The 27,847-nt window shown below is 35.2% G+C and overlaps 2 protein-coding genes across 43 annotated transcripts in view; one reads left to right on the top strand and one right to left on the bottom strand.

Annotated features, from left to right (window-relative positions):
- LOC123540806 (cilia- and flagella-associated protein 70-like) overlaps positions 1–540 on the top strand; it is a 59,936-nt gene extending 59,396 nt beyond the window's left edge. For all 42 annotated transcript variants that reach the window (XM_053545278.1, XM_053545269.1, XM_053545264.1 and 39 more), the window contains one exon: positions 187–540. In XM_053545278.1, coding sequence (XP_053401253.1) covers positions 187–267 — 81 coding nt within the window. In that variant the 3' untranslated portion in view covers positions 268–540. The remainder of the gene's footprint in view (positions 1–186) is intronic.
- A 2,193-nt stretch (positions 541–2,733) lies between these two features.
- The window catches only part of LOC123523141 (PHD finger protein 10-like), a 31,992-nt gene continuing 6,878 nt past the window's right edge, over positions 2,734–27,847 (bottom strand). The window contains exons 2-13 of the mRNA XM_053545236.1: positions 22,660–23,601; positions 21,760–21,884; positions 20,754–20,837; positions 16,776–16,843; positions 16,269–16,337; positions 15,742–15,870; positions 14,896–15,005; positions 10,320–10,449; positions 9,462–9,626; positions 8,538–8,762; positions 7,880–8,031; positions 2,734–6,653 (exon numbers count right to left, since the gene is read on the bottom strand). Of these exons, the coding sequence (XP_053401211.1) occupies positions 6,323–6,653; positions 7,880–8,031; positions 8,538–8,762; positions 9,462–9,626; positions 10,320–10,449; positions 14,896–15,005; positions 15,742–15,870; positions 16,269–16,337; positions 16,776–16,843; positions 20,754–20,837; positions 21,760–21,884; positions 22,660–23,483 (2,412 nt within the window). The 5' untranslated portion in view covers positions 23,484–23,601 and the 3' untranslated portion in view covers positions 2,734–6,322. The remainder of the gene's footprint in view (positions 6,654–7,879; positions 8,032–8,537; positions 8,763–9,461; positions 9,627–10,319; positions 10,450–14,895; positions 15,006–15,741; positions 15,871–16,268; positions 16,338–16,775; positions 16,844–20,753; positions 20,838–21,759; positions 21,885–22,659; positions 23,602–27,847) is intronic.

Genomic DNA, 27,847 nt, shown 5'->3' with positions numbered 1-27,847 from the left:
TTTTGAAAAATCTTTATTCTGCATATTGAAGGAACAGAAATAGCCAAATTCTTGTCATAGAGAAATAGATACAAAGTTCCTTCTATTCAGAGGACCCCTATAAAGTTCCTTGGAAGCAATGTTTACTTAAATGCGAGAAAGAGCCTCTTTGAAAAAGCTAATATAGGAACTTTTGTTTACTTTCAGGTAAATTTAGAAGATACAGACTTACTGGATGAAATCATTAGAACACAGCAAGAAGCTGGCTTCGGAAACCCTCAGTTTTAAAAAATGTGAAAGACTGGAAGAACAAAAAACAAAAAACTTTATTGGTGAAATAAATTTATATGAATTAAAACATTGAAAATATAGATGATGCATGATGTGGACGAATTGTGTTAAAATTATTTATAGAACTGGAAGCTTGTGAATATTTTATCTATGAAAATATCTGTGATATTTAGTTATCATACTAATCTACAATGCATTTTAAGTTTGTTTATAAAGTATTAAAACTACAATGTTTGAAAAAAGAATACAAAATTAAATACACTACTTTTATTTGTATTTCTATTGAATAACCTGTAGTATTGCCTTAATCTGAATACTACTAGGTCAGTTTAGTGTACATCTTTAAATTACAATTTCCCCTATGAAAGTAATGGTCAGAGGTTTTGGTTCAGCGCATTACCTTATTTAGTAAACAGTCCAGTAATTGCAGGAAGAAAAAGACCACTATTTTTATACGCTCATGAATTCGGACATATGTCATCCACTTAAGTTGCCCACTCTGTCGGGCATTTCTAATCCAGTGTTCACCAGACTGGTTTAAAATGTTTATAGGCATATCACAGCCAAGTTTGATAATCAGCCAGATTGTCATGGAGGTTCTGGAGTTACAACCATTGAATTACTTAAAAGTGTGGAACCTGACACTGTCCGCTGTCTGAATAATAGTTCCAGTGTTCACCATTCTTTGTCTCAATGTTTATAGTCATTATATCTCTGGCAAGTCTGATAACCAGCTGGATACTCCCAATTACTCTTTTGTTATGGTCCTTGAATTACTTGAAACTACGAAAATTGACAGAGTCCACTTGAGAACTTATCATGCGATTCTTAATCACTGTTCACCAAAATTAAAATGTTTATAGGCACATCATCTTGGCCAAGTTTTATAACCCTGTGAATACTTTGTTGCTGTAGAGGTATGGCCCTGAATTAGTCGACAACTACTCTGACCAAAGAGTATTTTAAAAGTCAAAAGTAAGTTGCTGGGATTATTGAGACAGTTTGCCACTTGTTAAGAAATGGCAGAACATTAGTAGGTTACATTTTATTTATGCTGCAAATATTCTTAGACTAAAACAAGCAGATGTTGACGTTTAGTATTGCTGGAAAATCCAGAAACGCAGTGGACCCATAATGACATTCTGCAAATTACATATTCTCTATTTGCGGTATCAACATTCTGTTTCATGGTAATCTTGTGTGCAAACTGAACTACAGTTATGTCTGAAGAATGCTGAACTGCTTAACAAGAAAGGTTAATCAGTACTATCACAGCCGTTACTGGTACATACCGTAAGCAGTTTCGCTTTCTGTATCTAATAATTCCATTCTTTTTGTACTTTGACTTCTCTTTTGTCAATTTAACTGGATTTAATGTAAAGCTTGAGCATATTCAAATCAACCTTGTTCATTTCCTGAATACTTATATGCAAGGAGCAGCAGTTGTGACATTTGTGGAGTTTGAACCAGTACGCCAGATAGATAGACTTGCCATCAACTACACCACCTCTTTATATTATAGCTCAAATTGTTCTTTTACTTGAACATTTAGCTTTCTTGTCTCTTTCAATGACAACTGCATTGATGATGTAGATTTTTGGAGTATAACACCAATTTTCAAGAATGTTTTCAATCAAAAACAATAGTTAAGTAACAATGGTTAGTTATCCAAACCAGTATTTCTGCATTATGTAGCAGTACCAACTCTTTACCTGCAAGTATGTGATAACTTTTCCAACATAAATCAAGAGGTGTAAGACATAAAATGACTTAGAACACAATCTAGCCTGCCCACTTGGCTCAAAAGGGACAGACCGCGAGTCTAATCTCCCGGCAATATGTATACTCTTGTGTTGATTTGATAAAAGGTATTGTGTCTGTGATTATTTGTGCTCCACCTCTGATGTTTGCAGTTACTTGAGGAGATTTGTTTGTTTGTTTTGGGTTTAACACCATTTTTCAACAGTATTTCAGTCATGTAAAGTCGGGCAGTTAACCTAATCAGTTTTCCTGGATTCTGTACCAGTACAAACCTGTTCTCCGCAAGTAACTGCCAACTTCCCCACATGAATTAACAGAGGTGGAGGACTAATGATTTCAGACACAATGTCGTTTATCAAATAGTCACAGAGAACATACGCCCCGCCCGAGGATCGAACTCATGACCCAGCGGTCCGTAGACCAACGCTCTTACCTATTGAGCTATGCGGGCGGGCTACTTGAGGAGAACAGGTTTATACTGGTACAGATTCAAAGAACACTGGTTAGGTTAACTGCCTGCCATTATACAAATGAAATACTGCTTCAAAATGGCACTAAACCAAAAACAAAGTAACAAATAGAACACAATGTCTTCTGTCAAATCATCACGGAGAACAACTGCCACACATGCAGACTGAACTTACAGCCTCTTGATTCATAGTGTTGTACCATACCTACTGTCTGACTGAACAAAGAACAACATTTATCAATCAGTACATTTATTTTCTGAACACATACGGCATACAAAACTAACAACAATTTATGTATAAATAGTACAACACGACATTTTCAAGAACATCAAGCCATACACATATACACAAATGCAACTGTAGTGTAGCTTTAGAATAAATCATCATAAAAAATAAAATCTCTAAATTATCTAATAAACAGCTGTTTTGAATGAAAGTGCAATGAGGGTACTTCATATACCCAGTTACCAATTAACAGTAACTCTGAGGACACATAGGTAGATGTTTCCTCTCCTGTTTCAAATTAACCTCCCTAGTGCAACAAACTCTGTATTAACATCTTCCAAATGATGTTCAAGCAATAAGTTGCACTGTATACTGAACAACATGTTTTTAGATTTGCTCTTCAGTTACATTCTGAAAGCTCTATTTTTCTAAATATGTAAACAAGAGCTTGTCGAACACGAAATGCCCCCCTTGATGCATTCAGTAATTGCACAAGGAACAGAAATTATTTGCTCACTGTAAACAAAAGTTCTACTGTTCTAGTTCAATGTGACATTGACCTTTGACCTATTGACCTCAAAATTGACAGGAGTCATCTGCTGTCATGATCAACCTCCCTATTAAGTTTAGTGATCCTAGGCCCAAGCGTTCTCAAGGTATCGTCCGGAAAGGGTTTAACTGTTCCGGGTCAATGTGACCTTGACCTTAAACCTACAGACCTCAAAATTATAGGGGTCATCTACAGGTCATGACCAACCTCCCTATCAAGTTTTATGATCCTAGGCCCAAGCGTTCTAAAGTTATTGTCTGGAAACGGTTTAAATGTTCTGGGTCACTGTAACCTTGACCTTTGACCTACTGACCTTAAAATCAATAGGGGTCATCTGCTGGTCATGATGAACCTCTCTATCATCTTTCATGACCCTTGGCCCAAGCGTTCTCAAGTTATCATCCAGAAACCGTTCAACTGTTCCTTGCCAATCTGACCTTGAACTTTGACCAAATGACCTCAAAATCAATAGGGGTCATCTGCTGGTCATGATCAATCTCCCTATCAACTTTCCTGATCCTAGGCCCAAGCGTTCTTGAGTTATCGCCCGGAAACCGTTTTACTGTTCCTGGACACTGTGACCTTGACCTTTGACCAACTGACCTCAAAATCAATAGGGGTAATCTGCTGGTCATGACCAACCTCCCTATCAACTTTCACGATCCTAGGCCCAAGCAATCCTGAGTTATCATCCAGAAACCATTTAACTGTTCCGGGTCACTGTGACCTTGAACTTTGACCTACTGACCTCAAAATCAATAGGGGTCATCTGCTGGTCATGAACGACCATCCTATCAACTTTCATGATCCTAGGCCCAAGAGTTATCATCCGGAAACCGTTTGACTGTTCAGGGTCACTGTGACCTTGACCTTTGATATACAGATCTCAAAATCTATAGGGGTCATCTGTAGGTGATGACCAACCTTCCTATCAACTTTCATGATCCTAGGCTCAAGCGTTCTTGAGTTATCATCTGGAAACGAATTGGTCTACATACAGACCGACCGACCGACATCTGCAAAACAATATACCCCTCCTTCTTCGAAGGGGGGCATAATAATAACAGTTACACATTATTCAGATATCACGTGCAAGCAAACTGTTTAAGTTCTCTTCACCTTTTGTATTTGTTTTGTTTGGTTTAACATCATACAAGCAAAATTGTAGATCATATTGTTGGTGACTTCAGTTTTGTGCTTCTGCAGGCATTACTTCAGGCACAAGCAGGCACCTGGGTAGAACCACTGACCTTCCATACACCAGCTGGATGGCTTCCTCATACTTATGTAAAAATTATGTCCCTTTTGCTACAATTGTTTGATGACACATATTCTGAATAAATTGTTTGATGTCTATGTCTAAAATAGATGGAACTTAGCTGTACTTTGCATCAAACTTATAAGATACCAACTAAAATAATACAAATGATGAAATAAATATTATCTAATCTGATATTTAAGGATTATGATATTAGAAATGCTGCTATAGATCAGTTCCTTATATTGTTGCGTCTATATTGTGTTGTCGCTATCAAGTAACATTGTACTTTCAACCTCAAAAGTGTACGAAAACTTAAGGAATGATTAAAAGCTTTCCCAGCTACTCATTCACAGACCTTTTAATATCCTTGTACTAAAGATTTAACAGTATCTCACTTGCAGGGAGGTAAGTATAAATTTACATTATCTCAAATGCAGGGTGGCAAGTATGAATTTTGAATTATCTCATCTCCAGAGAGAAAAATATGAATTTACATGATCTCACTTGCAGAGAGGTAAGTATGAGTGAAACATGGTTTTAGTAAAACATATGTAAATATCAATGCACAATACTGAATTAGTTCACAATTAACAAGAGCTGTTGGAGGACAGCAACGCTCGACTATTCAACAGCCTTGTCGATTGAATGAATAAGAAAGTCGAAAAAGGGGCATAATTTAGTAAAAAAAGCAAAATAGGGTTATGGAACCTGCATAGTGCTTATCAGCTCATGACAGTGAACAAGTGTATGAAGTTTCAATCCATTCCCGTAACTGGGTACTGAGATACCAGCTTACATATGAGAATTTAACCAAAAACTCCTAAGTTGAAAAAGGGGCATAATTTTGTAAAATGCGAAGTTGAGTTATTGACCCTTTGCACTGCATGTCATATCATGACAGTGAACAAGTGTGTGAAGTTTCAATCCTTTCCCATTAGTGGATACTGAGATACCAGCTTACATACAAAAACTTAACCAAAAATTTCTATGTTGAAAAAGGGGCATAATTTTGTTAAAAAGCAAAATAGAGTTATGGGACTTACTTTGTGCATGTCAGATCATGACAGTGAACAAGTGTGTGAAGTTTCAATCCATTCCCATTAGTGAGTACTGAGATACCAGCTTACATACAAAACCTTAACCAAAATTTCTAAGTCAAAAAAGGGGCATAATTTTGTAAAAAAGCAAAACAGAGTTATGAAACCTGTGCAATGTAAGTCAGTTTTTCACAGTGAATAAGTGTGTGAAGTTTCAATCCATTCCCACAAGTGGTTGCTGAGATACCAGCTTACATACAAAAACTTAACCAAATCGGGACGGGGACGCCGACGCATGGGCGAGTCCAATAGCTCTACTATTCTATGAATAGTCGAGCTAAAAATGGGTCCAAAACGTTTATCTATTCTGAAACATATATAAATTTGTACTATTTTAGTATACTAAAAAGAATACCCCATTTGTAAAGAAGTTAATGCCACTTCTACAAGATACCATTTTCTGTTCTTTCTACCGATAAAATAATTATCAAGTACATTAAATTGCTTCTCCAGTTAACACAAAATGAATCATTTTGCATTTGATCAAACTGGATTGTTTGATTTCGCTTTCTCCATATATTAATTTCCTCATTTACTTTATATGTCTTTTCCTAACTCATGGTTTGAATAGATCCTTCATCAGTTTCCAGCTTTCAATTTTCACTGAAGATTTCTAGCATCACTAATTGAATGATCTTTTAAAATCCATATTTAAAACACATAACAAGAGAAATACTATATTCTTATTTCATTTTGCTTCTGCTATATCCTGGTCATTTGACTTTCTTTCCTCCAAATCACTTTGTTCTTCAATTTCCATTGTTTTTTCTTTACTTTCCTCATTTTGGTTTACACTGTTTCCATTGACTGGTTCATCTTTAACAGCAGATTCCAGTCCACCTTCCTTACTGGAAGTATTTTCAATTTCTTCCCTTAACCTCCGTCTCCTGTCCCTGCCAGGAGTTTCACGTCTGTATGGGTCTTTTCCTGGAGTATCTTGGACTTTGTTTGGATCCTTTGGTGGCCTGCCAGGTGGTCTCCCGGGTCTTCCTGGTGGACGTCCTGGTTTACGACCTCTTCTGTTGAATTAAGGAACCACAGTTTTAAAATACAATCTATTAATTTATCAATTAATACTCTAATAATAATTCTCTGGCAATTAAATATTAACTACAGCATTTTATTCCAATTAGACATTTATCATTTAAACATATTCTGCTGAGTATAACAAAAATTTGCTGACAATGAAATGGCTGGTCAATGATTATGTATTGCCAAAAATGATGGTACCTTATTTAACAGGACAAGTTATGTCCCATAAAAACATTTTCAGCTGTATTGCCAGAAAGGTCCTTATACAGTAAAATTCCTACTTACGACCACGCCGAAATTACGACCGCACCGCTAATACGACCGATTTTGCAAAGAACGGAATATCTCCTTCTTAAAACCAGTGGTCGTTTGTCCGAAAATGCGACCAGACCGCTAATCCACTAATGCGACCACCAATTTCAGAACTGTTTGATTTTTTCACACTTAATTAGTCACCGCAATTACGACCACTCAAATTTTTCTGTATGTTACCGCAAATCGCCGCGGGAATTAACACATGCGACATCGTGTTAACACGTTAAGCGAATACATTGTGTATTTATCCATTAACTAACAAGTCTTTTAAACGTTATCAAAACAACGTATCAAACTGTTTGATTATCTGAAATTGTTATTTAAAGATGTTTGGTGTTTAACATCGCTATTTTAACGTAAGAAATTGTTGAAATAATTAATTTGTTTGTAATTAGACGAATGCCCGATGATCGAATTGATGGATTAAAACAGATTTAATTAGATCTAAAACGGTTTGTTTGTTATTATTAATGTAAATACGTTTGGGATTTCAGCGGAGAATTGAAGTTTGAAAAGGTTTGATATTGTTGTAATTGTCTTAATTGAACAAAATTCAAATCATTATCAGTTAAGTGAGTCCTTAATTAATACACAGTTTGATCCGTAATTCTTTGATTAACACAGTGATCAAGTATTTAATGCTAAAGAAATTAAAGAAAATAAAGCTACATATAAATTGAACACTGTGTTTGCCATTATTGCGTCTTGATTGTATTCCAATGTTGTTATTATCTGCCAGACCTTCCCGTATAGCTTGTCCACTAATCAACCAGACCGCTAATAAGACCAGTTTTACAAAGAACCATGGGTGTCTTAATAGCGAATTCTACTGTAATTGTAGGAAGTATATATAAACAACTGTCATCTACACTCTATACTCTTAATCAAATATACATACTTGGCTTTAGGTGTTGGTCTTGGTAGTGGTTTGATAGGTGTTGTGTCTCCACGGCAACTAAAGCAGTCCCACTGTCCTGCTGGGAGAGATTTGAGCCCAACACAGAACGTATGATAACCTCTGTCGCATTTGTCACAAAATAGCATCTTATCCTAAATAAATAAAATAAATTATCTGAGAAATAACTGAACATTTTCAAACAAAAATTATTATATCCAGTAAATTATAAAAATAATAAACAAATTTGAAAAATTTTAACTTACATTACTCAGAACACATAATTTTATATGCAGCACAAATACAACTGTAAATAGACCTTCAAATTAACATACCGGTAGTTATTGCCAAACCGCAATCATTGTAAGCAACGATGAACTTATCCATCGAGAAGCATTATATAAACCATCACTTTTGACTTTGAGTGTGAAATCATTTAACTCTCTTGGCACGAAATCTCAGAGTTGTCAAAACAGTTGTTTCACAAGGATGTGAATTCATAGATTTCAACATCTAAACATAAAATGAACGGGAATTTTATATGTTACTTGTGCTTCAATTTCATGGATTGACTCAACCATCAAATTTTGTTCCCCACAAATATTAATAATTTCGCAGTAAATCATTAAACACAATTGTATATCTACGAAGACAGTCATACCTCATCATATGGATCCATACATTGTACACATGTTTTACACTCCATACACTGCCAAGGGTAAGTCTTGATCACCCTCACCATATCCTTGTTCAGGTCGAGACACGTTGGATGACCTTTGCTCTTACACTCAGAGCATATTATAAGTTCTTCATGTTCTGTATCTTTCTGTTTCTCCGCTGGCTCATCTTTACATATTCTGCATTCATTCTCTTGTTTTATACTTGGCTGAAATATGAAAGAAGAATCATCACCAATGTTTCACATCACAGTATACAAAAGGAAACAATTACTGCTTTCATTAAATTATCAAATACTGAGAAATCATTAATATTTGTGGTGGCCTAATTTCCGTAGATTTTCTGATAACAACAATCTACTAAATCCATGAATTTACATGAAATAGACGTTTAGGCCAAAACCATGAAATTAAATCATTTCACAGTACTGTAACAATAATTTACTGCATGACAAACGATAATTTCAACCACTCTAGAGCAAGCACAGCTGGACACACAGAAATTTGTTCTCTGTACACACGGTGTTGCTCTGGGGAGGGTGATATTAATTCAGCCTAATAGAAAATAAAAGGTTATTCTGCGTAGGTATTTACTCTTGGAAGTCTTCAATAGAGCTAAGAAGACCATGTTATTTATAGATTGTACACTAAATGTATGGAGAAGAGAGAAATTACCAAAAGTCTTTTCTCTTGTTAATAAAATGTAGTTGAAGACCCAGAGCAATATTGAACTGATATTATTTTTTTTCACTTTACAGTAATCTATATGCAACCTTACACAGTTGCTACCCTTTAAAAGCATAACATTTGTACCACAAAGGACATAGGTATTTTACATAAATCCAGGAAAAGCAAAATTCTCCTTACAATTAAAGAAAGAACAGTAAAATCAGTATGGACAAACCAACCTCAGCAGACTTTTCTTTACTGGTTTCTCTACTTGTCGACTTCTCTTTCCTTGCTTTCTTTGTACCTTCATTATCTCCTGCCTCTCCATCATCATCTTCATCATCATCGTCATCATCATCTGAACTACTGCTGCTACTGTCATCACTATCACTGGAATCATTTCCCTAAAATATATAACATAGCGATAACATCTAACATAGTCAGGTTGTCATTTAACTTTAGCATTGAGATTTTGACTCGAGATTATAACAGCTACCTTCGGAAACTAGTCAAAGAACGATGCCTTGCCATTGGTCAATCTTAATCCTGTGCTAGGAAATCACTAATCAGATGCTTGAAATTTAATATTGACCAGCTAGCACAGCTAAATCTGAACTAATTTAAATCTAAACACATAAATAGGAAGTTGTTTTGCTGTAAGGCAACAGATGTCCAATCTTAAATTATTACACTTTTAAAGTATCAACAAAAAAAACCCACCACATTGTCATCAGCAGCTTGACTGGTTTCTTTCAGTTTACTGTCACTACTCTGAACCACAAAATAAGCATATTCTCAACTGACACAAATGATGCTTTAATTCTTAACAACGTGTAGAAACCTGCTTACATGCAAAATCTTATCCAAAATTTATAAAAGGGTCATAACATTGACAAAGAATAACCTAGAGTTATGTTACTTGTCCTAGGAGGTCAACACATGATGCCAAAGACCTGTGTGGAGCTTGAAAGTGATATGTGCAGTAGTGTTTTAGACACCTGTTTACATGCAAAACTTGTGTGACAGAGACATTTATGGAAGGGTGACAACAAAAGCTCTATAACTTGAAAATTTCAAACAGTTTTGCTAAAAATTACCTTGTCATCAGCTTGACTATCATCATCATCGTCATCATCTACCTCATGTTCTGCTGAAGCATCCACTTTCTTTGGAGGATCAAACAATGCTGTATTCAGTGGAAAATATTTCAGTTCTTCTTGCGTATATCTGAATAAACAACAACAATGCAATTACAAACTGCTACAGAAATTAACACTGGGTCATAAATCCCAGTCAGTCTTGGAGCTATGGTATACTGAATTTCTGCTTGCTCATCACCCTCTATTCTCCTATTTTATTGGCAAAGAGAGAAAGAAAAATTTGACAAAAATATTCAAATTTAAGATGAGCTTTCTTAATACCTACACATTTTCAAATAGCTACTGCAAAATTTGTGGGTGACTAATTTTCATGGATTTCTTGTTCTTGCTTGTATGAATCCGTGAAATAAAAAACCAACAAACAATTCAGTTAATGTTATCTTCTGAAGTTGAAAGCCACAAATTCATATTCCCATGAAATAGCATTTTTTGTCGAAATCACAAAATTTCATGCAACAGAATTAAAATTTTAATGTTTGCACAGAATATTACTTAACGAATAAATCATCTGACATTCAATAAAAATCATGAAACAAGAGGGCCATGATGGCCCTATATCGCTCACCTGTTATCATTGCACTTGAGGGCAAGAAGGTCCTCAGAAAAAATATCTAAGTCCTAAGGACAGGAACAACAAACGGAAGAAATTTAACCAAAAAGAAAAAAAAATTCTTACAAGGTACAGATATGTCAAAAAACTCGGATTTTCCCTACGGCCAATAATAAACAAGAGCCATGTCAGACATGGCTAATCCCCCCACTGGGCATATCATAATTGAAGGATGTGGTCCGCATCAGGGGTTTTAAGATGTGGAAGAAAGAATAAGTCAGTAGTGAGGTGGTTTACTGCTAAATTTTATTAATTTTCATGAAGAGTATAGCTATGATGTTTTTCTATATGGCTACTGTAAAAAGAAGGAATGGAAAGCTAACAGGGAACAAGAGTGCCAGAATGTCACAATATATGCCCGTCAAAGTAAATTTCTTTACTCTAGCAGCTGTATTTGCAAATGGAATGTTAATTTTGTGGTTGTTTAGTAATCATTGTAAGTCTTTTGTTTTTTAAAGTCCACAAAAAAACTCCTTACTAGGTAGAGATACCTTATATATAATAAAATTAATAAAATACACCTAAAACTGGAGAGTAACATCTATGCTGTACCACAGAAAAGTGGTCTTGTTTTTTCCCTAGGGTCAATTATAAAAATGTTACAATATAAGTTATTTATAGTAACAACTAAGGGAAGTTAATCTTTAAAAAAAAAAAAAAAAAAAAAAAAAAATTGCAAGTCCACACAAAAATCTTTATCAGGAAGAGACTGGTCAAAATACACCTCAAAATTGGATTTAGCATGTTTGTTGTACTACAGAAAAGTGGTCTCGATTTTTCCCTACAACTAGTAATGAAAAAGTTACAATAAAAGCTATTTAAAGTAACAACAAAGGGAAGTAATTCTAAAGAAGGGAACTGCGCATGACACTTAGTCTCATGATGGTGTATAATTGTGCCAAGTTACATCAAAATCCCTCTATGCATGAAGAAGAAATGCTTCGGACAAAGTCATTCTTGTATCTGACCTTTGGCCTCTAAGTGTGACCTTGACCTTAGGCCTAGTGACCTGGATCTTGCGCATGACACTCCGTCTCGTGGTGGTGAACATTTGTGCCAAGTTATATCAAAATCCCTCAATGCATGAAGAAGAAATGCTCCGGTCAAGGTTTTTATTCTTGTATCCTTTGACCTCTAAGTGTGACCTTGACCTTAGACCTAGGGACCTGGTTCTTGCGTATGACACTCCGCCTCGTGGTGGTAAACATTTGTGCCAAGATATATCAAAATCCCTCCATGCATGAAGAAGATATGCTCCGGACAAATTTTTTTAAGACAATATGATAAAGGGGAATAACTCAAAAAATAGGCAAGGTAGAGTTATTGTTCTTGCACACTGCACTTCCTCCCAATGTGTTCTATCAGTGTATGAAGTTTGAAGAAAATCCCTCCAGTACTTTTGGGGTTATGCTCCGGACAAAATGTTTTAAGAAAATATGATAAAGGGGAATAACTCAAAAAATAGGCAAGGTAGAGTTATTGTTCTTGCACACTGCACTTCCTCCCAATGTGTTCTATCAGTGTATGAAGTTTGAAGAAAATCCCTCCAGTACTTTTGGAGTTATGCTCCGGACAAAATTTTTTAAGAAAATAAGATAAAGGGGAATAACTCAAAAAATATGCAAGGTAGAGTTATTGTTCTTGCACACTGCACTTCCTCCCAATGTGTTCTATCAGTGTATGAAGTTTGAAGAAAATCCCTCAAGTACTTTTGGAGTTATGGTCCGGACAAAGATCGTTGCGGACGCACGGACGGACGGACGGACGGACAGACGGACGCACGGACGGAGAGCATTTCTAATATCCCCTTCACCTTTGGTGGGGGGATAAAAAAGTTACTAAAAATAAGCTATTTATAGTAATGTAAAAGGGAAGTAATTAAACAAGAGAACCATGATGGTCCTGAATCGCTCACCTCTTCCCACATGATCCAGTTTTGAGTATGACGTTGTTTTTTCTATTATTTGACATAGTGACCTAGTTTTTGAGCTCATGTGACCCAGTTTTGAACTTGACCTAGATATTATCAAAATAAAAATTCTGACCAATTTTCATGAAGATCCATTGAAAAATATGGTCTCTAGAGAGGTCACAAGGTTTTTCTATTATTTGACCTATTGACCTAGTTTTTTAAGGCACGTGACCCAGTTTCAAACTTGACCTAGATATCATCAAGGTGAACATTCTGACCAATTTTCATGAAGATCCATTCAAGGGTATGGCCTCTAGAGAGGTCACAAGGTTTTTCTATTTCAAGACCTACTGACCTAGTTTTTGATCGCAGTTGGCCCAGTTTCAAACTTGACCTAGATATCATCAAGATAAACATTCAGACCAACTTTCATACAGATCCCATGAAAAATATGGCCTCTAGAGAGGTCACAACGTTTTTTTCATTATTTGACCTACTGACCTACTTTTTGATGGACAAGATGAACATTCTGACTAATTTTTATGGAGATCCATTCAAAAGTATGGCCTCTAGAGAGGTCACAAGGTTTTTCTATTTTTAGACCTACTGACCTAGTTTTTGACCGCACATGACCCTGTTTGGAACTTGACCTAGATATCATCAAGATGAACATTCAGACCAACTTTCTTGAATATCCATTGAAAAATATGGCCTTTAGAGAGGTCACAAGGTTTTTCTATTATTTGACCTACTGACCTCGTTTTTGACGGCACGTGATCCACTTTCGAACTTGACCTATATATCATCAAGATGAACATTCAGACCAATTTTCACAAGGTTTTTCTATTATTTGCCCTACTGACCTAGTTTTTGAAGGCACGTGACCCACTTTCGAACTTGACCTACATATCATCAAGATGAACATTCTGACCAATTTTCATGAAGATTTCATGAAATATATGGCCTCTAGAGAGGTCACAAGGTTTTTCTATTTTTAGACCTACTGACCTAGTTTTTGAACGCACGTGACCCAGTTTCGAACTTGACCTAGATATCATCAAGATGAACATTCAGACCAACTTTCATACAGATCCCATGAAAAATATGGCCTTTAGAGAGGTAACAAGGTTTTTCTATTATTTGACCTACTGACCTAGTTTTTGATGGCACGTGACCCAGTTTCGAACTTGACCTAGATATCATCAAGGTGAACGTTCTGACCAATTTTCATGAAGATCTTGTGAAATATATGGCCTCTAGAAAGGTCACAAGGTTTTTCTATTTTTAGACCTACTGACCTAGTTTTTGACCGCACATGACCCAGTTTCGAATTTGACCCAGATATCATCAAGGTGAACATTCTGACCAATTTTCATGAAGAGCTAGTGAAATATATGGCCTCTAGAGAGGTCACAAAGTTTTTCTATTTTTAGACCTCCTGACCTAGTTTTTGATGGCACATGACCCAGTTTCCAACCTGACCTAGATATCATCAAGGTGAACATTCTCACCAATTTTCATGAAGATTTTGTGAAATATATGGCCTCTAGAGAGGTCACAAGGTTTTTCTATTTTTAGACCTACTGACCTAGTTTTTGACCGCACGTAACCCAGTTTCGAACTTGACCTAGATATCATCAAGGTGAACATTCTGACCAATTTTCATGAAGATCCATTGAAAATTATGGCCTCTAGAGAGGTCACAAGGTTTTTCTATTTTTAGACCTACTGACCTAGTTTTTGATGGCACATGACCCAGTTTCGAACTTGACCTAGAATTTACCAAGATGAACATTCTGACCCATTTTCATAAAGATCCCATGAAAAATGTGACCTCTAGAGATGTCACAAGGAAAAGTTTACGCACGGACGGACGCACTTACGCACGGACGACGGACACCGTGCGATCACAAAAGCTCACCTTGTCACTTTGTGACAGGTGAGCTAAAAATTCACAGAATTATGTAACACCAAACAAGATTCTAACTTACTTTCTATAATGATCCTGGAACTGTCCTGGAATCAGTGACAACGGATAAGCACTGACTTCAGTCTGAGAATGATCCAACTTTCTAAACTTGCTTTTAGGATACTGGATTGTCTGAAAATTAAAGAAGAGATTCTAATATGGAAATGTCATTTTTTCAAATGAAAATTATTATTTGTAATATAAAATGCAATCTGTCTTAGTGTTCTTCCTCAGATTTTTTCAACTGATGTATTTTATTTGACAATAATGTATCAGCGAACATCTGAAACACCCAATACAATCTACTACTGAAAGTAAATTTGTATAGCAAAGTTTCCTCCTGAATAGATCAGTAGATGTATGTGTGGGAAAAAGAACTTTCCGCTTTAGTAACAAATAAAATTGTTCATCGTAACTTAGGTTTCTACTGTCTAATGTCTTTTCAACATAATTAAATTCAGCTGAACTGCATGAAACTGGGGGGAAGAAAATTATTTGACTTTTGATAATAAAAAAACCTCACAACATTTAAATTATAATATAATATAATACTCAGGGGGTTTTTCAACAGAAGAGTAATTATGTGTTATCAGAGATCCTCACATTCATACACTGCTTACACATCTTTTTACATACGAGTATTCAAAGGCAGACCAAAAACGTATTAAAGCCCTACAGTGTATAATTCAAAAGGAAATTAACATAGATCATGCTTACATTCCCATATATTTTACAGATTCTTAATGACACTGATTACCACAATATAACTTTTTCTAGCTTTTTACGTGTTTTACGATAGAATAGTGTTATATCATGAAAATCATGTGTTATCCCTAAATCATAAATAATCACACTAAAGTCAACTTACAAATGTCTGCATGTCAAAATAAGCTCGTCTTTCCTCGTTTTTCTTTTTCAGAAGACTTCTGTTCCATTCGGACACAGACCTCATTGCTTTCTTTGTGTATTCTACCATCTTATCCTTCTCGAGTTTCAACTAATCAGAAAATAAATGCAACCTTTTTACCAAAGTCAAAATGCTGCTGTCTCTTACAAAATGAAATGAGCTATATCATTATAAAATTGTAAATAATTCCCATCAACATATAGCATACGTCTAGGTAATACCGGTACACAACAAGAGAAAAACAAACTTTTATTTAAAACGTATTTTAGACTGTAACATAAGAATTTTATCATCAATAACAAAGCACCAAAGTCTATTTATAATATATACCTACTTTTTTTATCCAATTAGAATAATCAAACTTTTATACTAGCATAACTTGTTAAGCAGGAAAACAGTAAGGTCATGCACAGTTTTTTTTAATAAAATACCTGCTCAAATTCAAAACTAAACTTTAATAGTTTAAATAAAACAGTAGGAATACTTACAGCATGAAATTCTTTCATCTTGTCTGCCATTTTCTGTTTCTCCCTTTCCCGTAAAACCTTCAAAAATTCCTGCAATTAACAAGCAAAATGATGAGAATATTACAAATACAAACTAATTAAGCATTTGCATTACAACTGCACATTTTTCGCATACTTCCCATTTAACCAGATTTGTTATTTATTGAAATGGCAACTTTTATCAGCCTGAAATGATAATAAAGCGAAACTTAAAATGCTTATAAGGTACAGTGAAACACTACTCACTCAAGCATCATGGCTGCATTCATGACTTAAGCACCCAGGCTAGCTCGAGCAACCTTACTTTTTCTTTGTTTGGATGGTTACAATATCTTGATAACTCACGTATTTTGTTCATCACCTTATGACATTGAGTGAACAGTATTTTATTGTATATAAATGTTAAAAACTATTACAAGGCTAAAAACATGTATCATCATCAGTGTGAAGTCTGTAGCTCACTCTCTCAATAAACATTACATATCTCACCTTGTACTTGGCAGGGTAATCTCGGCTCATCAGATCATGTACTTCATCTGCTTTTAATGCTGTCAAACCTGAGTAAATACAATGAGCCGTGCCATGAGAAAACCAACGTAGTGGATTTGCGACCAGCATGGATCAAGACCAGCCTACGCATCCGTGCAGTCTGGTCAAGATCCATGCTGTTCACTTTTAAAGCCTACTGCAATAAGAGAAACCGTTAGCGAACAGCATGGATCCTGACCAGACTGCGCAGATGCGCAGGCTGGTCTGGATCCATGCTGGTCGCAAAACCACTATGTTGGTTTTCCCATGGCACGGCTCATATATTTCTGTAAATTACACCTTTTCCGGTTAAACACAAAAAGGAGTTTTGTCATTTATAACCTTGATTCATTGTTCCTTCTCAAGAAAAGGAACACTATGAATGGGTAAGTCACACTTGACTGAGCATATGATCTAGAAAAATGTTGTAATTACAGGCTGGCCAATCAAACTCCGTGACCTTAGAAATAACCTCTGATGTTGAAATTATTCGTTGACTGATTGAACACGTTCCGCAAATGTAGGGATAATACACGTTTTTTTGTGTATTAACGTCTGCAGAAGCCCGCGGGATTGTCTGTGACCGAGACCGAAGGTTGAGGTCACAAACATATCCCAAGGGCTTCTACAGGCGTTAATACACAAAACAAACGTGTACTATCGCTATTCTTGCATAAAAAAAACATTACACGACCACTAAATGCATTGTTTTCATATGTGATGACTTTACGATTCCGGTACATTTTTTATTTACCATTCTTGTTGTTCTTGGAAACGGTAAACATGTTTTAAATATCCATAACCGGGGCACACATAACAATAACACTACTAAAAGCGTGATTTGAAGGTTTTTGAGCATCTTATTTTTATTTTTAGTTATTACAAACGTTAAATTACACATAATTTTGCATATAACTAAAAAATTTGATAAACAGGAACACAATTATTTTAAGAATAACAACTTTACGTTCGAATTATTTTGAGTACCAACAAACAGAGTAAGGATGAGTACGAAGCTAGTGACTAGCTTTCGAGGTTATTATATGAATTCTGCCAACTATCAGGTAAAAACAAACCGACTGATACTAACAAAAGTCATTAATATAATACCTAAAAATGGGCAACAGCACAAGTTACACGCGATACTTATTTATTCACAGTTATTTACAATAACTGAACAGACGCTTTGTAAAGGGAGTAAACTCTAAGAGAAGCTAGTGTGTACATTGATGGGGGCAGTACGTTTGGGGTTGGAAACAGATACAGCTAAACATACTATGGATCACATTGTATCTATAATGCTACAAGAAGAGGTTATTATGGAAGAAACAAGATGCAGATGCCAAATATTAGTCTGCGCAGAAATACATACATACGTCCCTGGCAAAGCATTTCAAAAATAAAAATCATGTATTAACAGCATGTGAATTGCCTTGTTTGCACACGATTTTTCTCCCGTTTATACATGGGCGGATCCAGTGAAAAAAGTAGTTTTTATGCAAGAATTTCATATTACTATACCAGAGGATGGAAAAGAGGCTTTTTTGAAACATGCCAAACATCCTTTTTGTCATAAAGGTTAACATACGTCGTTACCTTCGAATGCATGGTCTATATGTGAAAACAAACACCACTGCGACCCTCTAACTGTGCGCAACAAATTCACGCATCAAATGGTTAAGCAGGGCGTTCGGTTGACCCAAGGTCCCGGGTTTTGACCGCGAAAATAGAGAAAAACTTGTATTTGACCCGCATAAAATATGCCCCATGCATCGGCTTGACTCGCGGAGATTTACTTTGATGCGTCTCAAGTTAGAAAGTTCTGCCCCGTATCAATCAAAATCTCAGTAGATTTCAATACTGTTGCCGGCACAAACGGAAGTATGGCAATAGGCGGAGCGTCGTATGTTAATTAGCTACTGACAGATGTCAATCACGCCACGCGCCGACTGACACGTAATCATCTCGCGGTTTGTATCGAGTACAATAATGACCCGTCATTATCAAAGGTGTTTATTGATCAATGTGTAAATGTTAATTGGTAAACAATGCAGCCCAAGATTAACATGTTTATACTACTTGTTAATTGTTTTGTGTGCTTGACAGGATTACATGAGTCGGTTGGCCGTCAAGGTCTATAATAATTTCATTATCATTGCCGAGGTTTTGTTTGGGCCAAAAAAATAAATGCTCTAAATAAGCAGAAATTATAAGTGGTATGGTGAAAAAAATGAAATTTAAAACAGGTATTTTAGCAAGAATTTTTAATGTTTACTTTCGTTTTCCGTATTTGTCACTCGTTTTCGCGACCGCCATTTTCGGACATTTTTATCATTTCTTAAGTACAATCTAAATAAAGACAATAAAAAGTCTGCATTTAAGAAAAATATGATCACTCTTAGTTCTAATTTAGAAGAATTTGCCAAGAATAAAGTAAAACACCAAACCCACGCATTTCTAGGCAATGTGCAAAATAAGACAACTAACATATGAATTTGCTGAAGAAAATCTGTAATGACTAATGTACTTGTTTTAGATAATGTCTATGAGAGTTGTATTAATAAAAGTATAGCTTGACCCCTGAAAAGCTGATCTTGAATCTTGACTCTTGAAAATCTGATTCTGACTCTTGAAAATCTGATTTTGACTCTTGAAAATTTAGGCTGAAGAGTCAATGACTCTTGAGTTTCAGAACCTACCGAAAGCCCTGGGTTCAGTACACGTGTTGACTGACTGGGTCAATGTGCCTTGCCGTATTTACTCTTAACTGCCGTATTTACTCAACTGAAAGTGGTAACGGATTTATTTTGTTGTAGGGTCTATCAACTTACATGTATGTTAGCGTAAATACTTTGGAAATAGCAGACTTGACATTTTTAGGTAGTAGAAAAAAACATAGTTCTTTTTCAAAATTCTACTTTTTTTGTATTTTGGTACAAAAATAAATGCACCCTTGATGCAGAACGTAACATCCCCGGGAGGGCTTAAACATGCGGATACAGAATGTCAATAAGGTTGAATGGTCTTGTCCTAGTGTCCGATCCCGGGGTTCCACACACTGATGACGGACATTGCAACCAAAATTTTACAAGATGATCATTATATATTTATACAGATGTGCCCTAGAAGGAACTTTTGCTATGCTTTAACTTGTATAGAGTTTAGTCTAATTGTGTTTACGAAGCCAAATATGGGTTTTTCTTATCAACTATTTTCTTCAGTCCTTTCTGTATTGTTTTCCCACTTGATAATTTTTCTGTGATAATATCATTCTTATTTGTAAGTTTTTGCAGTGCTATTGGTAACATAATTTCAGGACTCTTAATTTGTTAAGTACCTCCTCCCAGTATTTAACTATGTCTTGACAGTACATAATTTCAAGTCTGTGAAACATTTAAAATCTGCTTTTAAAACTATTGTGAAATTATTTAATTTTGTGGGCATAAAATCCCATGGCAATGACCAAAATGGCAACTTTGAGGGGACATAAATACGCAGATTCTACATTTTACATATGAGCCATGCCATGAGAAAATCAACATAGTGCGTTTGCGTCCAGCATGGATCCAGACCAGCCTGCGCATCCGCACAGTCTGGTCAGGATCCATACTGTTCCCTAACAGTTTCTCTTATTGCGATAGGGTTTAAAAGTGAACAGCATGGATTCTGACCAGACTGTGCAGATGCACAGGCTGGTCTGGATCCATGCTGGTCGCAAATGAACCATGTTGTTTTTCTCATGGCGCGGCTCATAAGATAAAGAATAGGAATATATACTTTTGTGGAGATTTAATATCATGGAACAACACAACCAAGAATACATAAAAGTTAGTCCCCCACACAAAGTAACAATTTCACAGTATTGTCAAAACAACTTCTGTAAATCCACAATGTAAAATATACTGTTATATTTTATTTGCAAGATATTAACCTACTGACCTAAATCACTCTGTGTTTCTGAAACCACGCCTTTGTCTCTCAGAAAGTCTTTCTCTCGTTTGTCACAGACTCGCCGGAATAAATCTGCAAGAAAAATCAAAGAAAATTTATATTTACAAGTAAATCACTTCATGTGGAATATTTAAAGGTCTTGTCTTCACTTCCTGTTGCAAGAAAAACACAATTTTAATATGTTATATAAAACTGCAAAATCTTATGGTAAATATATGCTAGTACTCTAGCACATTAATACTTTTTACCCAAGACTTGCGAATTTCATTACACACAATTCATATGAGGGTACAATAACCAATTTTACAGTGTTTTCGTTCTTTAGTGTTTTTGTTCTTGGGTTTAACGCTGATTTTCAACAGTATTTCAGTTATGTAACGATGGGCAGTTAACCTAACCAGTGTTCCTGGATTCTGAACCAGAACAGACCTGTTCTCTGCAAGTAACTGCCAATTTTCTCACATGAATCAGAGGTGAAGGATGAATGATTTCAGACACAATGTCTTTTATCAAATGGTCACAAAGAACATAAGCCTCCCCCGGGGATCGAATTCATGACCCTGCGATCTGTTGATCTGTGTTCTTATTTAGCTAAGCAGTTAGTTGATCGGGTTAAAAGGTCTATTCTAAATGGCAAAAACTATACTCTTTTCCAACTGAGGTAAAAATTCCCAGCCCTGTAGTAAACATTCCTTCAGCAAGAAAACATTCTTTTTATCTGTTAGTTTCTACGTAGGGAAGTCATTACTGATAAGTTATAAACTATTTAGTTAGGTGATTGAAATTCACAACTTGTTTCCAATCATTAAATGATTTTGTTCTATTTATGAAGCTTCTGTTTTTTCCCAATTATAAATCATGCCCATCTGTTTTTTCTCAATAGCACACATCTGGGCCATTCCTAAACAGGTGAAAAAAAGCCCTGCCATATGGAAGTCAGGGCTGGTGCTAACGTAATAACTGTCTAACGGAACTAGATTACAGAGATACATACCTGGATATTTTCTCTTGAATGATTTGACATCAAGATACATGGAGATCTGTTCTTGAAGCATGAAATATTCAGAGTCTTTCTCTTGCGGCCATTGGTATTCAAATATATCTCTTGCCGTAATACCACTGAAATACAGAGTAAAGTTTTTCACATAGCAAATTATTCCTTTGAAAATTATGATTATAGGTTACAGGAAAGACAGATTTATATATTTTTTCTTCCTCTTCAGCTTTCTTCTTTTATCAAAAACATATATTGCGACTCGTATTTTTGAAAAAGATTTTCCTAGGAAAATTGGAAATAATTCTATAATTTTTTTATTCTCTTATGATAAACTTAACATTCAAATCTATACTTACATTCAAATCTGTAAATTCGGCCACAGGGTAATTGTAAATCATTTTATATAACAATAAACTCAACATTCAAATCCATCAATATGGCCAAAGTGGGACTTGCACACTTTCTTGATTTTATTTTTATCAATGATTTTTGACAATTTTAAACTTAAAACATTTAAACATGGAAGTTAAAACAACCCTAACTGAAATTAGGATTTCAGACACTACATGTAGCCTGAATTGCTGCATTAATATGAGCTACAACTATTTTTCAAACCAAAGTTTGTAAAATTACACTATAAATTTTGAGAACTTGTTCACTTTTACAAATTTTTTACCTTAAGGCTACTGTTCATTTCGATTACTAACATTGGGGAAGTTCATCTGACCAGTGAAAAATAGAGGAAGTATTTATCCTAGAGATATACAATAGTTTGACTTTTTATAAACTTTCTGACACTACTACTATCATATTGTGAATGTTCTGTAAAAAGCATTTCCAATTTCTTCTTCAAAAACATCACTAATGAATTATTTATCTACTATATCTAATACTCACTGTCCATGTTCACTAGCATCTTCTGCAGCGATCTGTAAAGTTCCTCTTCTATACCTTTTTACAGGTGTACTCTCTGAGTTAGGATCTATTGTACTACCAGGTGTGTCTGGCCTACTGGGTGTGTCTGGCCTACCAGGCGTGTCAGGCCTACTGGGGGTGTCTGGCCTATTTGGTGTATCTGGCCTTGCAAACCCTACATTGCTTGGGGGATTCATGTTGGCCGACTCGTCAAATACAGGCTGATGTCCGGTGTATTTGGGAACAGAACTTTCTTCAGGAATGCTCATATTCGACTCTTCATCCATGTTTGATGCTTGGTCTTGGTAACTCATGCAAGAATCTCCGATATTACTACTAGCAACTGAACCATTATCGGGAACACTTAAGTTCGAACTTTCATCAGGTGGTGTTACATTCTCTGATGTATCCATTTTTATCTCACTGCCTGATTTCATTTTATACCAACTAGAATTTGATGTGTCTTCACCAGTTGGTTCAAAGACAGGAGCTGTTTTCTGGACTTTGAAATCTTCACTACTCACTTCTCTACTATTGTCTCCTACAGATGCCTCAGATTCTTCAGTCCTTTCATTAGCCTGTCTTAGGAATTTTTCAAACTCTGTTTCATATGAGTCTTTATTAGCTTCATCCTCTATTTCATGGAAAGGCCCAGTGCCCTCATCTGAATTTTGAACAGAAACCTCAGAATTCTTGACTGGCTTTTCAACTGACTGTTCCGTATCTTCCATGTTGTTACTGACAGAATCATTTTCTACAGAGTCTTTGCTTTGTTCAATAGATTCTGTACTTGGTTCTGCTTCCATAGCTGCTGGCCTATCTTAAAGAGTGACATAGATTTTTTTTTTACTTCGAATTTTCCTCTCTTTGAGTTACTTTGCTTCAGACTGTATCTTATCTAAAGTTACAGCCTTTGTCTTGTATCTGAAAATATATAAAAAGTGAGAAATATTGTCATTACCCTTGGCTAAATTACAGTAATTAGAATAGTCTTTTGAAGTGAGGTCCTATAATATACTGGTAGCCTTGAATATCTATCTTCAGATAGTTCCTACACTGGGCTTTCTATTTAAAAAGTTTTTATCCCTAATCACATATATAATGTAGGAGATCTAAAGACTAATGTATGTGCTTTAAACTATGTAATCCCCAATAAAGCTAAAGTTGCTGCTCATGAAAGTGTCTACATCCCTGGAAAGGATAGGCTAACTCAGTTAGAGGCCAACAAATGCAGGTCAAAATAAACTAGAGCTATCACTAAAGGCGATGAATGTACCCCCCACATGCACTGACAGAGTACATTGCAATTTGACGCACACAAGATTGCATAATTATGTGGACTGTATGTATATAGACTGTATGTATACAGTATAGTAACAAAAAACAAAGTCCCATATTAAACTATGCAGAATATTTATCTAAAAGAACGTAACATGCACCATGCACAACTAGGGTTGATACTGATCACTTGTGTGAAGTTTCATTAAATTGTGTGCAAGGGTTCGGAAGATTAAGCGTGCACAAGATTGCATATGCAGACTGTATGTACATAGTATCCGAACAAGAAACAAAGTCCCGTAACTTTGCAATTTTTGTCGTTGAAACAACCTAACATGCCCCATGCACAAGTACTGTTGTTACTGATCATTTGTGTGAAGTTTCATTATATTGTGTCAAGGGGATGAGGAGAGATGGTGCGCACAAGATTGTGTCTATGTATATAGTATAGTAACAAAAAACAAAGTCCCGTAACTCTGCATTTTTTTATCTGAAAGAACCTAACATGCCCCATGCACAACTACTGTTGTTACTGATCACTTGTGTGAAGTTTCATTAAATTGTGTCAAGGGGTTGAGGAGAGATGGTGCGCACAAGATTGTGTCTATGTATATAGTAAGTAACAAAAAACAAAGTCCCGTAACTCTGCAATTTTTTGATCTAAAAGAACCTAACATGCCCCATGCACAACTACTGTTGTTACTGATCACTTGTGTGAAGTTTTATTAAATTGTGTCAAGGGGATGAGGAGAGATGGTGCGCACAAGATTGTGTCTACAGACAGACAGACGGACAGACAGACAGACAACCTGAAACCAGTATATCTACCCTTACAACTTTGTTGTCGGGGGGTACAAAAATTAAACCAGCCTGGTGGTGAGGTGATGTTCAGGTCTAGTATTTTATGTCACACATTCTGTAAATATATGAACATATAATATTCCATAAATATAAAGACTTTTTAGTAAATAAATTTACAGACTGTTGAAATTACAATTTAACTCAAAACCGCGGGTTTAGATGAAATGTTTCACTCTTATAGCAGAGATCGTGTTTGTATACAAATCCGTTGTCTCTATTTTTAGAACTGATAAGAGAGTGACCGGGTGGGCAGACACCAAACGTGATCAATTAATTAGTATTTCGAAATAAAATAGATTAATTATGAACGCTTAACTTACAGTGTTTTTCAAAAAGTTTTGAACATCACTACACTGCTATTAAAGTTATATGTCATTTAAAATGGTTAAAAAGACATTTCAATATGAAAATTGTATCTATTTCAAAACTTTTTGAATTTTGAAAATCCATAAATGATTGAAAAAGTTATTAAAACTTTCAATTTTAGTCATCCATATTGACAGAAAATCAAAAAGCACCTACATTTAATGCACACAGTCCTTAAATCTGTAAGTTTAAAACTGCGGTTTTCGGTTAAATTCCAATTATAATAGATTTCATATACATTGTATATCAATCGATACACTATATTGTGCCGGTAAAAAGCTATACATAGCTTATGTTTACTTCATGTTTCCCAACCTTTTTTGACCCTCAAGAGGGGTATTCATGATTTCTAAGTGGGATATTTGGAGTCTCAAGTCGGAGGTTTTTTGCGGCACAAATTGTTGCGGCGCATACTATAAAATTGATGGTTTTTTACCTTACTTTGATCGTTTTTGACCTTAGTTTACTAGATAAATAGGATTTATAACCAAATACAACAGTTTTATCTTTATTGTGTTTATTAAAATTATCAAATCATAACAGGATATATCTCATAAATACATACAATCTATGTTGTGAAAGAGCTCTCATTTCTTTTGTTCAAAGATGACACTGATGATTCATACTTTCAAACATTCTTATTCTGTTACCCTCATGAAGTGTTGGCTTGCATTTTCAGAGACAAATATCAGCTGATAATCAATAAGCAACAAGTTTTATTGAACAACTATCAATGAGCAAGTTTATTTTGTCAATCATCACATACCATTTCACAACTGATTTACGTCAAGAGCATAGGCAATTCGTCAAATTTACATGTAATCAATGACTTTGTACCTATATCGCTGATTAAACCCAATGGCATTTTTCTTCGTTGTCAGTAAGATTTAAGACAACAAATTGACATGGAAAGTTTTATTTTTCTAGTGTTTTGGGCATGCGAAAATGAAAGTAGAATGTGACGCAAAAAGTACATGCTGTGAAATTTGCTAGATTAGATCATCTGCCACTATTTTTATCATTATATAATTTTCAAGATGGCGGCGACTTCTGCATCGGCGCGTCAAAGCTTGGAAAGTACGACTTCGTAATTATAAATCGATTTTACTGAATCATTCTAAAGTTTATCTTATTATTTTTATAAATGGAATCTGTGAAGGAATAAAATAAATCTTGTAGATAAAATTGATATAAAATATTTCGAGTCTGGTCAATTTTTCATGGGTTGGTTGGCGATTGACAAAGGGCAAACATGTATTCAATACTTCATTTCTAAAGGCCTAATGAGGCGTCGAAAATGTGCAATAATCAATCTACATTTTAAATGATTACAAACTTTTAAATTAATTATCGTTTAATTGATTGTTTTAAACCATCTCTTCCATAATGTCGGCATAACGGGTTGCGGAGGCTGAACTAAAGATTCTGTCATGGAATATAAACGGTCTTAGTAGACAAAAATTAAGTGACGATGATTTTTTAAATACTCTCTACAAATATGACATTATATTTTTGTACGAATCTTGGTCAAATGAACGTTCACAACTAGATATTGAGGGATATAAATGTTTTAATTTCTACAGGAAATTTCAAAATCGGCGATCAAAACGGTGTAGCGGTGGTATTGTGCTGTATATAAAAGATTCAGTAGCAAAAGGTATATCCATAGTAAAAAACGATTATGACACGATTATCTGGATTAAAATAAATAGTACATTTTTTCGTTTAGATAATGATATTTTCCTTGCGGGAGTTTACATTTGGGTTGAAAGCTCTCCTGCGTACACTGTTGTGAATGTTAATTTATTTGATATTTATCAACACGATATAAACACTTTTCAAGAATCTGGTAAAGTAGTTTTAACAGGCGACTGGAATGCACGCGTTGGATCTAAAAGAGATTTTATTGTTTGTGACAGTAGTGTTTCTTCTTTAGATGACGATTGCTACAGTCCTGATAGTCAAATGGAACGGAATTCTATGGATAAAGGATATAATACACACGGTTTGAAATTAATTGACTTGTGTAAATCGTTATCAATGCGCATTGCTAACGGGCGGCTGTCAAATGACCCTGACGGGTGCTTTACATTTTACAACAATCAGGGATCAAGCACAATAGATTACCTTTTATTAAACGAACAAGATTTTTGTTGTATAGAAAACTTTTGTATTGAACCGCTGTCTGAATGGTCGGACCATTGTGCGTTGTCGTTTGGTATTATATGTAATTATGATGTAACATTACAATCGGAATATGAGAAAGAAAGTATTTATTGGTCAGAAGATAAGAAGATGTTGTTTAGAAGAAATTTGATAGGGAAATTACCGGTTTTAAATGATATAATATCGCAGGTTAATACGTCTTCATGTAGTAAAGATTCAATTAATATGTGTATTGAAAAATTTACAAATGTTATAAACGAGGTTGCTAAACCATTGTTTAGTAAAAATATAAAAGTAAGTAAGAAACAAACGTTACATAATAAAGACATTTCGAAACGGTCAGAATGGTTTGATACTGACTGCCGTGAAGCAAAATCAGCCTATCATGAAGCTTTGTTAATTTTTAATATGTGTAAGTCTGATGAAAATCGACTTAAGATGCTTGATTTGAAAGGGTTTTATAAAAAGCTAGTTCGTAACAAAAAGAGGAAATATGAAT

This window comes from Mercenaria mercenaria, chromosome 1 (assembly GCF_021730395.1).
Source record: "Mercenaria mercenaria strain notata chromosome 1, MADL_Memer_1, whole genome shotgun sequence".
Taxonomy (NCBI): Eukaryota; Metazoa; Mollusca; class Bivalvia; order Venerida; family Veneridae; genus Mercenaria; species Mercenaria mercenaria.
The sequence above is the reverse complement of the archived record's forward strand: the minus strand, read 5'-3'. Positions and strand labels throughout refer to the sequence as shown.